This window comes from Taeniopygia guttata, chromosome 26, assembly GCF_048771995.1.
Source record: "Taeniopygia guttata chromosome 26, bTaeGut7.mat, whole genome shotgun sequence".
Lineage (NCBI taxonomy): Eukaryota > Metazoa > Chordata > Aves > Passeriformes > Estrildidae > Taeniopygia > Taeniopygia guttata.
In genome coordinates this window covers 6,058,188-6,070,950 of record NC_133051.1, presented here as the reverse complement: position 1 = coordinate 6,070,950, position 12,763 = coordinate 6,058,188, and the positions used below count along the sequence as shown (strand labels likewise).

Here is a 12,763-nt window from a genome sequence, read left to right as displayed (position 1 = left end):
CCAACCCTTCATTAAGTCCATGGCATCCACCCTTGGCTTTGGCACCCAACAATTATTCCAGCAGAGCTGTTCTTCAACACTTCAATGCTCCACCATCACAGATGATGCTGATTTTGTACCATCTGCCAACACTGACAACAAAATTGCAATACCTTTATTTTTCCTACTCCATGAAGTTTTTAGGTTGATGGATTTTGTGTCCTACACACAGCAAAGCAGTGGAATGAATTGTCATTTTTGGCTCAGCAGAAAATTGAGAGACTGACACAACTCAATCCCAGCTGCAGAAATTCACTGAAGCCAGAAACTCTTGGGCAAAAAAACCCACCATTATAATGTGTTAATTCCATCACGCATTCCTGGCCTGGAATTCTTCTGAGAGAATGTTTAGTGACATTTCTTGAGCTTTCAGTTTCATTACTGCCTATATGACTGTCTCTTCAAGTGTGTAACATTTCCATGCTTCACAATGATGTTGTTTTTTGGGACCTTTCAAAGACTTCCATGGAAAATCAGCACATAAAAAAACACCAATTTTCATTGCTTCCCTCTTCACACATTTGCCTCTGTCATGTTGTATGTTCTTCCTCCCTTACAGTGCTTTTTTTTTTTTTAAATATAGATGGCATCACAAGGAGTTAAAAATTTGCATCAGAACTTCTCTTTCTCTCTGCGGTGCACATCCTCCTCCTGCCCTCGTACTTTCCACCCCCAGCTGATGTGTCATTTTGCAAATGACCTAAAAGCTGCAGAAGGCTCACAAAACCACTGAGAACCAGGGTGGAATTCCCTGAGCTGCAGCACGACACGTCACCCCAGGGCAGCAGAGCCAGCAGAGATCACGTGCTCCCTCTGCCTCTACATTTGCTATTTAATGTGACGTTGAATTTCAGATAACCCTGGAAATCTTAAGTGAAGCTACTTAAAAAAAACCAACAATCTAAACCCCAGAGCCAACCACAATTTCCTATTCAAATTTACATTTAGTTTTTGTTACACAGTTATCAGAGGCCTTACTATGAAACATAAAAATATTTTAATATTTCAACCATTCTGTTGCCTAGAGCTAACTTAGAAGAAATTATAGAATGGGTTTTCTTGCCTTTTTTATTCCTTTTTTTCTCACCCACCCCAAAAGTGTAATGAATGTGGCACACCTTTGGTTCTATTCAAAGCTGTCCCAAAAGATATAATCTTTAACATTTATTTCTTGTAAGAACTCCCAAGAGATGCAGTCTTATAAGGGAAAATAAACATTATGAAAAGTAATTAAGACACAGAATTAACTTCAATGTGCTATTCTAGTGCCACCACTCATCTTACTGTGACTCACTAAAAAGCCAATGTAATAGCTGATCATTTTGGAGAACTCACCTATTTTGAACTTGGGCAGCTGCAAAATTTACATAATTCTTCTTCTCAAGAAGTTTGGCCAACAGGTTCTCAATTGCACCCTTCTGGTTCTGAAAAGCTTCTTCCAGGAACTGGTACCTTTTCAACAGGCAAGAGAAGACACTGATTACCAAGGGGCAGTGGGCTGGAACTCAGGGCTCCCAGTTCAGCTGCAAAGCCATGACATTTTGAAAAAATATGACAGAGGGGAAAAAAAAAAACACTGAGAAAAAACACTGAGAAAGAAAACACTGAGAAAAAATCAGACTCTGAGTACTCTGACCAGTGTACAAAATGTGTAAGTGCTGATAAAGTCCTGATACTGGCCAGGAGACTGAACCTCTGTGGGAAATTATCAATTCAACCCCACAGGGATGCACTGCCTTGTTTCCCAGGACAGCAGGCTATGGGACAGGAACCTCAGAGTTTGATGAGGAAAATGCACCAACAGCTTAAACACACATTAAAGGATACCAAAAAACAACCCCTAAACTACCCCAAATTCCCCTGTTTTTCACCTGAGATGATGCTGCTCATGTTTGACTGCATTACTTTAATTTGAAGAAAATTTCCCTATTAAAAAACTTCAAGACTTTTCACCTCTGCTGCTTCCAAGTGAAGACTATTCCCTTCCAAGCTCTTCAATTAAACAGCTGCTATCAAAGGTACTTTCCATTACTTCATCTGAAAATAGGGTAAGTACCAACACTAAGGGAAAATAACAAGATTAGGGGCCTTTTCCTAAAATACTGGAATAAAGAATGCCACAGAAACACTATGCCTTTGCTGAAAATGCCAAGGGAAATTAAAGCAGCGCCATGAATTTCCATGTTTTCTGATCAATTGCTCAAAATCCAGAATTCCTAACAGCCACTGGCTAAGTCTTGTCTTGGCAATAAATAAACTTCATGCTTCTGAAATGTAATTTGTTAACAACGGGGAAAACTTAAGGTCCCAGAACACCTTGGCAATGTTTTCCCAATATTCAATTTGGCAGAACATTGCTGCAATTAATGAAGCGTTTCTGTAAGGTGCATTAGAAACAACTTGCACCATCTTCCAAAGAAAATGAAGAAGAAATTACTGTTGTTTTCTGTCACAATGTAGAACATTACAATCCAACAGGAAAAGACTTGTCTGGATTGTCATCAAACAGCAAGATATTTTTTTTTAATTTATATGACTCACAACCATGATAACAGGGACTCAGACAAAGAACATCATTGACAACAAAAACAACTCCACTCCTGTTAATTCAATTTGTACCAGCAACACACAAATCTGAACTCCAAGAGTTCAGATTCTTCAATCTCAGTGTTGGAATTTTCCTTTTTCTAAGAACAGCCTTAAGTTCTTGCAGACAGACAGCAGCACGAGATTTTAGATACTATAATACCAAAAAAATAGCATTCCTAAAGCCCAGAGATGGCAAAATTTGAAATGTTTGGGACCTGCTGAATTTCTGAAATTATTTTCATTAAATTTGGAATTGTATTTCCACTTGAAGGAGAACTAAAAGTTCTACATTCAGTACTGCTAAACTGTACTGCTAAAATTTTGCTGTAGCTCTTGCTACAGCCAAAATACTTTTCTTTTTTCAGTATTGCACTTCCAGCTTCCCAAGTGTGTGGACTGGAAACTACCCAAATTAGAGGAATCTCACAGCACCAAGCTGCTAAAAGAATTGTCAGCTTTCTACAGAATCCCCAGCAACCCCTGCCCCTGACAGGGGTGGAACTGAATCATCTTTAAGGTCCCTTCCAACTCCAAACCGTTCTGGAATTCTATGATTAAAACTCTGAACACTGGACCATAGAGGTACTGAAATGGAATTCACCTTCCTTTGGGGTAAACTATTAGGATTTCAGGTAAGAAGAAAGCAGGGGATTAAAATAAATTCTTTTTCCACTTGGGTTGATTCTCCACAAAATCTCAGCTGTACTTCAAGCAGGCAAAGCAGTGCTTTAATCATCTGTAATTCACACCTGCACACAGAACCATATGGAAAGAATATTCTGCAAAAAAAAGTACATTAATAGCAATGAATTCTCCTTCTGGAAGAGCACAGGTAAGTGGGACAAGATCCATCTGTTAATCCATTAGCAACATGAACACAACAAATGCAAAGAAACCAACTAGACCAAATTAGTGAATATATCCCAGGAGAGCACCCTTTGTGACAAGGGAGTCATCCAGGGTATTTATGCCTATGGAAGAACAGAGCTGGAATATTTGAGGGTGTTAATTTTTAATAATAATAATTATTTCAAATGTAAAAGTTCTCCACATGCTGCTGTAGCAGTCTGAGAATAATCACTACTCCGAGAAAAACAAAATAGTTCTTCTAAAAAAGAAAAAAGAAAAAACAGAACACTAAATTCAGTATTATGTCTTTACAGAGAAGAGTTAAGGAAAAGCAGTGGTGCAGTGGTTGATAAATATGTATTATCCCCAGATTCTCTATTATAACACTGAATGTTTGTTCAGACATTCCAACAACTACACAACAGAGCTACTAAAGAGCAGGAAGTTGGAATGTGTCTTAAAGGGGTTCCAACTCTTTTTCTAGCAGAGGCAAACCCAGCATTCCACCTGGAATGAGGCAACTTTTAACCAACTAAACCCAAGGCATTTTTCTCCTCTGCACAAGAAGAATATACTAATGTAAGAGGCAAAATTTAGACTTTCCTTTACAAAATTCCCCTAAAGACTTGCACAATCAAAAATGCCCTTTCAGAAAATTACATCACCCATGACTCACTCTATCACTTTTGCTTCTTTTACAGCACCAGGTGTTCAGGGCTGCAGGAATTTCCATTCAAGTCCTGACCACAGTGATAGCACTGGGAACTGCCAGGCAAATTAACACCTGAATCACACCAAACCTCCTCAGCCCATCTTGGTTCAAATCTGATTTTAAGAGACTTTGACAAAGCTCAACCAACTGACCAAGCTTCCATCACTCCACACAGGTTCTCCTTTGCCAGGGATGGGTTCAGTCCATCAGTTCAGGAGTAAATGCAGCAGAATTTGCAACACAAGCAGCTCACATCAACGCCACTTCATCCTCTGAGACAGCACAGCACAGGAGATAAGAGATGGGAATATCTGTACCTGTGTTCTTTGTGCTCCAGTAACTGACAGTCTCTGCATGTCAGCCTGTCACAGGTTTCACAGAAAAGCTTTAACTGCTCTTGTTTGTGGACAGGGCAGAAAACAGGACGTTGACCAGATGCTCCCACGGCCTCTGTTTTTAAAAATAAACCATTTTTGCATTTTAAAATAAAACTTAGACAATCTCAAGAGCAAAACAACTAACTTCCAGTAACAATCAAGAACTTGCAAAGGCACCTCCAGAGGTGCTCTCACGCTGAAGTTACTGTGAGTGCATCAGGTCAGGGGTTGAACTTGATGATCTCAGAGCTCTTTCCCAACCTTTATGACTCTGATTTACAGCTGTGGTTAACAGCTGTTTTCACAATATTCATTCAAGGACAAGGAGAAATTCATCTTTTCTCATGAGCACCCAAAAGGCCCTGTAAGACTGCACACAAACACCAGCACGCTGCACATGTGTTTATAAAGATTTAATTCCATATAATTTCAGCTCTGACACACTGAAGGATGGGTCAAACCTTTCCAACCTTTTTAACCTTCTTTTAAAATCCTTTTTAACCCATGGGTTTTCCAGCTTATCTCTTCAAACACCTCATTTAGTCAAACACAACTGAAATGGGAACTGCAAAGCAAACGTTGCCTGTGTTAAGAGTTAAACCCCCAAATAACAAATAATGGCCAAAAATAGTTCTGGGTTTACTAAAAAAGTGCTGCACAGTGCTCTGAAGATATTTTGAGCTTAGCAAAAAGGAAAGCAGCCCTTGGGAGGTACAGCAGGTAGGGTTTAAATTAATTTTCCTCACTCTCCAACATTTCTGAAGCTGGTTCTATCATGCAAGTTGTTGTACAGAAAGAGCTGATGAACCTGCAGCTGCCACTCACTGAGAGAAATTTAAAGTCTCCAGGGCACATCTTTGAGTATAATTAGGGAAAAAAAAAAAAAAACAATGACACAATGACCAGTCCTTCTCCACAATCACAACAAATAAAATTTCTGAAAAAAAGTTTTTTATAAACTTTATAAAATATTTTATATTTTAAATATAAAATATTTGATATTTTTAAATATCAAAAATATTTAGTTTAAATACAGAAATATTTAGGTAGTTTAACTAACTAGTTAGTTTAATAACCTAGTTAGTTTAATAATTGTTTATTTTATAAACTTTATAAACTTTCTGATTTTGGAACAGTCACTTCCCAGCAGATATCAAAGGGAAAGCTGAGCTGTAATATCACAGTGAGAGCCACAATTTAGCATTCCTTGTAAAAACACCAGTAATTCTTTCTTGGGCCCTATAATTTGATTGAATGTAAGGGTTTCTCATCTATGAGGCTTAATATATTTAATCTTAAATTGATAATATTTCTTATTTAAAATATTTATTAAGACAAAGAGAAGCCTCTCCAAAATGAGGTTTATTTTATGGAGCAAATTAAATAAGATCATGGTCTGAAAGAACTAAGCTCAACAGCAAACTTTTTAACTCTCAAACAATTTTTAGAAAGAGAAGTAGTGTTTGTTGCTTTGAAAGGATACAACAAGACAATTATGGAGATCTTAATTAATTTCAAATCAATTTAAATTAAGAAAGCAAAGTGTCGCAATCTCTCTTCCTCAATATTTTCATTTTCAGACACATCCAGATTGTGGAGAATCTACAAGTCTGTAAATCAGAACTTTTAATCCATTTACAAATAGAATTTTCTAATCTAAAATCCGGATACTCTGGACCTGTTTGGAGAACACTTTCCACATTACCTCAACAGGCTGTAAATGATTAAATCCAGATAGCCTGGACCTGTTCTGAGATGATTTTCCACATTACCTCAATAGGCTACTAATTATATATGATCAAACAACAGTTTAAGAATTTACTTATGGCTGTACACCTGAACAAACCTTACACACACTTCACATATAAAATTTTGCTCACTGAGAGATTCAAATCTAAAATAGATTCAAATTCTACATTTACTCAGCAATATCAATACAAAACAACACCATATATTGAAGGTAACTATAAACGTATATATACATTTCTACAGGGAGAACTATAATTGCTTCTCATAACAAAATACAGCAGAATGTGCAATTTAATTTCCTTGGACAATGGATAAGATTAACAATATATCACTGCTCTCCAGATTCCAACCCCTCCATTTAGTTACTTATTCTACTAAACAAAAAGATTATTAAGAATGGTTCTAAATCCTTTCCAAAGGGATTGCACATCAAGCTGCACAAAGTATCACTGTTATAAATTTAGTTCTTCCTTTATTTTTACAGCTAATTTTGCACTGATAACTTTGGACTGAACTTTTCCCAAATCCTGGGGGGAAAACACACAGAGCTGGTTGTTACCTCCACCATCCTCCCATCTCTTTTAACACCTAAAGAGAAAAGGCTCTTGGAACAGGCAGCACAAAGTGATATCCAACACTCACCTGAGGACACATCCTCTTTTTTCCTGATCATGTGGTCCTTAGTAAACTTTACTCGCTGGTGAGCCTCGATGCAGGTCTTGCACAGCCACTCCCCACACTCCACACAGAAACCCACGGCGCTGGCGTTGTCCTCACAGCTGGTACACACCTGTGGTGAACAGAAACCAGAAATGTCCTGGGGAGCCCCAGAGAGCAGAAAGGGCTGGGGGGAAAGGTACCAGAATTGTTTTAGCAAGAGCTGACAGACCCAGAGGGCAGAGGAGGGGTGGGGAAAAAGCACCAGAATTGTCCTGGGGAGCACTGATGTCTCAGAAATCAGAGCAGAGTTGGGGAAAAAGCACCAGAATCATCCTGACAGGATCAGAGAGCAGAAAGGACTGGGGAAAAGGCACCAGAATTGTCCTGGGGAGCACTGGAAGGCCCAGAGAGCAGAGGAGGGGTGGGGAAAAGTCACCAGAATCATCCTGGGGAGCACTGACAGGACTGGAGAGCAGAAAGGGTTCAGGGGAAAAGGCACCAGAATTGTTCTGGGGAGCCCTGCAGGACCAGAGAGCAGAGGACAGTTGGGGAGAAAGCACCAGAATCATCCTGACAGGACCAGAGAGCAGAAAGGATTGGTGGAAAGGCACCTGAATTGTTCTAGGGAGAGCTGACGGTACCAGAGAGCAGAAAGGGGTGGGGAAAAGCCCCAGAATCATCCTGGGGAGCACTGACAGGACCAGAAATTAGAAGAGGGCTGGTGAAAAGCCACCAGAATTGTTCTGAGGAGCACTGGAAGGCCCAGGGAGCAGAGGAGGGGTGGAGAAAAAGCACCAGAATTGCCCTGGGGAGCACTGATGCCCCAGAAATCAGAGTAGGGTTGGGGAGTAAGCACCAGAATCATCCTGACAGGATCAGAGAGCAGAAAGGATTGGTGGAAAGGCACCTGAATTGTTCTGGGGTGAGCTGACAGGACCAGAGAGCAGAGGAGGAGTGGGAAAAAGGCACCAGCATTGCCCTAAGGGGAACTGGCAGCCCAGAAATCAGAGCAGGGCTGGGGAAAAAGCACCAGCATCATCCTGTGGAGCACTTACAGTACCAGAGAGCAGAAAGGGTTGGGGAGAACGGCAGAAGAGGGGTGGGGAAAAGGCACCAGAGTCATCCTGGGGAGCACTGACAGGACTAGAAATAAGAGGAGGAGTGGGGAAAAGGCACCGGAATTGTTCTGGAGCACTGACAGGACCAGAGAGCAGAAAGGGGTGGGGGAAAAGGCAGAGGAGGGGTGGGGAAAAGGCACCGGAATTGTTCTGGGGAGCACTGACAGGACCAGAGAGCAGAAAGGGCTGTGGGGGAAAGGCAGCAGCAGCATCCCAAGGAGAGCTGGCAGCCCCGGGAGCAGAGGCTGGCCAGGCAGGATGCTCCCTACCTGCTCGGACTTCTCGTCGGAGCTGCTGGGGCTCTCCGAGGTGTCCTTCACGAAGTAATTGTCCACCAGGTCGATCTGCCGGCACTCCTGGCGGCAGATGGGGCACCGGATCACCCCCACTGCAAAACACAGCACCCCACAGGCTTTTAGGGCAGCAACACCCACAGGGCAACGTGCCCAGAAGGGCCAAACACACAGCACACGCCTCCTCTCACCTGGGGAAAGGATTCCACAGCTGACACTGTCATCAAAAACCAGCCATTACAGCTGTAGAACAGGTTTCACCCCAAAATACAGTCCCTCAACTATCCCAAAAAAACCCCACAGACATCTACAGAAAAGGATCCCCCACCTAGCTGGGGATTTCCCTCATTTCTACATCATCCTCAGTTTTTCCTACTTATTTCTTCCCCAAAAATCCTATATTTTTAGCAAAGTCATTTGTTGTCCCAAAGCAAATATTAATTTTTTTCCCCTGTTGATTTTCGATTACAAAACTCAAGAAACTTGGTTTTTTTAGATTATTTTTTAGAACAGTCTACAGTCCAGCCTTTCTCAAGACAAGCATTAAGAGGACTGTGCCCAGAGAGCCGGGGTGACTTCAGGGATGTTCCTGAAAATGCCACAGTGTGTCTCAGGGTTCTCCCAGATAGCCCAGGAAGATTTCTAATATAACTTATTTCCATGAGGTCAGGGAGGCAGATGAAACAATAAAACACCAGCATCCTGCTTTGTTATTCTTTGTAATCACTAAATTAGTTTTAAATCCTCAGCAGAGCTGCAAAGGAGCTACTACATGAACCAAAGTGACATTTAAAGATGTCTATGAACAGCCCCCGTAAAGGTTTGAAAACTTATTTATAACTCAGGTAGTGGCTCACACTTCACAGAAGTGTCACTGGATCTTAAATCAAATTCCTATACAATTTATTGAGAATATAATCTTCAAGAAGCTTTCCAAGCCATTGGGTATTTTTACACACTAAAACAACTTTGAGAAGTGTAATTAAATGATGCTCAGCTCCTTTGTGGATATTCAATTAGGACAGTAGGACTTATTTCAGCAAGATTAATTACATTAGTACTGGAGTAGCATTAATTTTTTCAAGTGCTAAAATTAATGATGGCTTCAGAACTCAGGAGATTCACTGCAGAGCAGCAATAATGCAACTAAAAATTCCCTGTCTCACCAAACCAAACACATCTCAAGAACAGGATATGAAAAATAATCAGTACTGCAGCAGCTACACATACAAGAGCTTTCACATACAGTGAAACCTTCCCCATATGCAGAACTTTGAGGTTTTCTGACAACTGAGAGACAAAATTCTTTAGGGAATACCAATTGAAAGCCATCCAGCAGCTGATGTGTATACACTTACACAACAAAAATTCCACATATTTACCATTAAAACTGCTCCATCCAAACAAAAAACAAACCTAAACTTGATGTTTAGTGCTGCCTTGGGTCAAAGAAACAAAATATTTCAGGAAAACAACAAAACAGAGGAAGCTCAAGATCTGTAATCTCTAGACATCAGAAAGTCAAATTCTACAGAAGAAAACCCATTCCTGTAAGGAACTTTTGTGTTGGTTTTAAAGCAGCCAAACCAATGAAAGCTTGAATAAAATCAAGCCTTTTGATCCAAGTGAGAGCCCACAGGATGGATTCTGGCTGTGGGTAATCCAACACCCAATTTTTGCACCTCCATATTCAAACAAAACCTGCTCACAAAGTGCCCCCAGTGTTCTGCACACACCTGTCATGGTTTGACACTGGCACAATGCCAGCACCCCATGAAAATGCAACCTATCAATTGAACGCTGTGAAATGAAATTGAGAACAGAGCAAAGCAGGCCAAACTTAATAACAAAGGAAAAACTTTATTACACTACTACTACTATAAAAGAAAAAAGGAGGAAAAAAAAAACCCACACGAAATTCAAAATGAAAACCTTCCAAAACATTCCTCCTCCCACCACCCAACTCCAACAAACCACAGCGAGACACATTTGGACCCTTAATCAAGTCTTCACCCTTCAATATAATCAATACTGAGTCCATCGGGGGAGAGAGGAGTCTCTCTTGCACCACAGACCCCCAGGAAACACAGCTGCCACCTCTTGTGTTTCCATGTCACACGTGGCACTGCCCAGACACACCGGCCAGTGTGACACTCTCCTCTCCATGTCACAGTGCTCTCACCACCAGGCATGGACAGAGACTGCTTATAGGGCCCCTTTAAGGATGCTTTGCCAAGGACCACCAGGAACAACAGTCCAGTATCACAATTCGGGACTAGAGTCCCCCCCATTTGCCCCTGGGGTCGAGGGTCCAAGGACAGAGATCGCCTTCTCTTCTTCTCTGAAGACGGAGGGCATCCTCACACCCTCCTCAGCTCTCTCTGTCCATTCCAGAACTGGTAGTTGCTGAAGGTGGTCTCTTGGCTCACCAGTGCATCCCCCTAAAATGCAGTCCCTCTTGAAAGAAGGAGTGGTTCAGTCTATGGTAAACAAGCAGAGTCCAGCCAAAAGGCACTCCATCATCTCCCCCCAACCTTCTTTCCCTAACATCTGAGGTCCCAGGCTGTCTCTCTTTCCTTCAAATTGAGGAGGAGTAATATTTCACAAAGCCTTCATTTCACAGGAAAGGGTTAAAATTCCCGGACTCCCTGGACGGCTGCAATCTGGCCCAGGACTCCGTCTCCCATCTCCCATGCTGGGCATCTTCCCCCCCTTCTCCTTCTCCTCTGTCGGCAAACTCCCAGGTGTCTGCTGGCTCTCTATCTCTTTTCCCTCTGGCTTAGGGGGGGGAACAAAGACATCCCAGATGTTCTCCACCCTTCCGTCCGCAGGAGCTGGCCCAGCTCGGTTCTGATCCTTCACCCCCGGCCTGGGGAAGGCCACACAGCTTTTCCCCTCCGAGGTCTGCACCCTCCGCTGACCAGAACCAAAGAGAGCGAGTTCTCCTGGGAATTCCGCCTTTAACCCCTCTGTGTTCTCAGAGGCGTGTCCACCTTCAATTGGTCACCCCAAGTGTCACTATCCAAACCCGACCCCTGACTGGATAAACCTCTTCCTTCCAAAAAAATTCTTTTTCCGTGTCAAACCACGACAACACCTCAAGAGATCAAAACCCAAATTCCAAGGTCTTGCCATTCTCATTTATAACATTACACTCCTTTTTCACATCTCAACACCCTTTATTTCCAACAGTAGCTTTCCAATAATATATGAGCCACTAAACATCTCATATTGTGGTCTTTTAATCTAATAAAAAACAAATTACAGCAGCACCATTTGTACTAGAAAGCGAATGTACTGAAAAGATACACATCTGGCTAATTTTGTAAGGCAGGAGGGAGAAATAGAGAAAATTACACTGAAATAGCATTTACATAGAAAAAAGATTCTTAGCTGTCAAAACATGAGATAATTTGTGAGATAACAAAGTTTATTGCAAAAAGCTTAGTGACAATGTATTTTAGGACAAACTAAGATTCAAATGTTTATATCACCTCTGTGAAAAACAAATTTTCCCTGTCAGTCTCAATTTAAAAAAAAAAATCTTACATAGGAAAATAAAAGTAAATATAAAAGTATCATCCTATTTATACTCCAGCAGAACTTACTATGTTGTTTTTCTTCATCAAACAAGTCAAACACGTTAGTCTTGGTACAAACATTCTCACCGTAACTCTGCTCTCCAAAAGCACTAGCAAACAGTAAAAACTACTGTTTAAAGATTAATTTTATTTTTCAAATCACAGGTGAATTAGAATCAGATACATTCATACAAATTCTGAAGGTCAGACTGGTTTATGTTCTCCCTCAAGCCTAATTATTACCATCAAGATTTCCCATGTCCTCAGAGACGGCTTCATATTAATTTTGAGCTGTAAATTGTTGCTGCAGAGGTCAAGAGCAGCACTGAAGCAAAGAGCAGAGAAAAGGGAAGTTTCTTTCAGGAAGTTCTGACCACACCACGTGAAACCTGCACTGAGGGGCTGAAACACTTTGTGCAGCAGTTCCTTTGTGCCTTACAGAACGCTGTCACCAAAACCCTGCCCTCAGCATTAACTGCAGGAACACAGTAATGCTTCAGGCCCTGAAAAAAGAACAATTCAGAACCCTACAAACTTCGCCACCACCCACGGGTGCTCCTGTGGATAGCAGTACTTGCATGAAGAAATTCAGGGAGACTCATGCTTTGGACCTAAAAGGCCACAGGAATTTATGAACTATTTTACAGGAGCTGCAGAAAACAGGAGGGGGCTTGCAAGCTTCTTTAGTTCTACTTTAGAGGATCCACACTGCCCATTTTTCCACTTGTTTCTATCCCACACCCCAAGTGTGTAAGACTGTAACAACCAAGAGCACAAACACTCAAATGTGGTACTC

At 41.4% G+C, this 12,763-nt stretch overlaps 1 protein-coding gene across 2 annotated transcripts in view; it reads right to left on the bottom strand.

The window, feature by feature from the left end:
* Nucleotides 1–12,763, bottom strand: part of TRIM33 (tripartite motif containing 33) — a 44,126-nt gene that overhangs the window by 21,659 nt on the left and 9,704 nt on the right. For both annotated transcript variants that reach the window (XM_072918934.1, XM_030292149.4), the window contains exons 2-5: nucleotides 8,363–8,481; nucleotides 6,958–7,105; nucleotides 4,507–4,639; nucleotides 1,375–1,491 (exon numbers count right to left, since the gene is read on the bottom strand). In XM_072918934.1, the coding sequence (XP_072775035.1) occupies nucleotides 1,375–1,491; nucleotides 4,507–4,639; nucleotides 6,958–7,105; nucleotides 8,363–8,481 (517 nt within the window). The remainder of the gene's footprint in view (nucleotides 1–1,374; nucleotides 1,492–4,506; nucleotides 4,640–6,957; nucleotides 7,106–8,362; nucleotides 8,482–12,763) is intronic.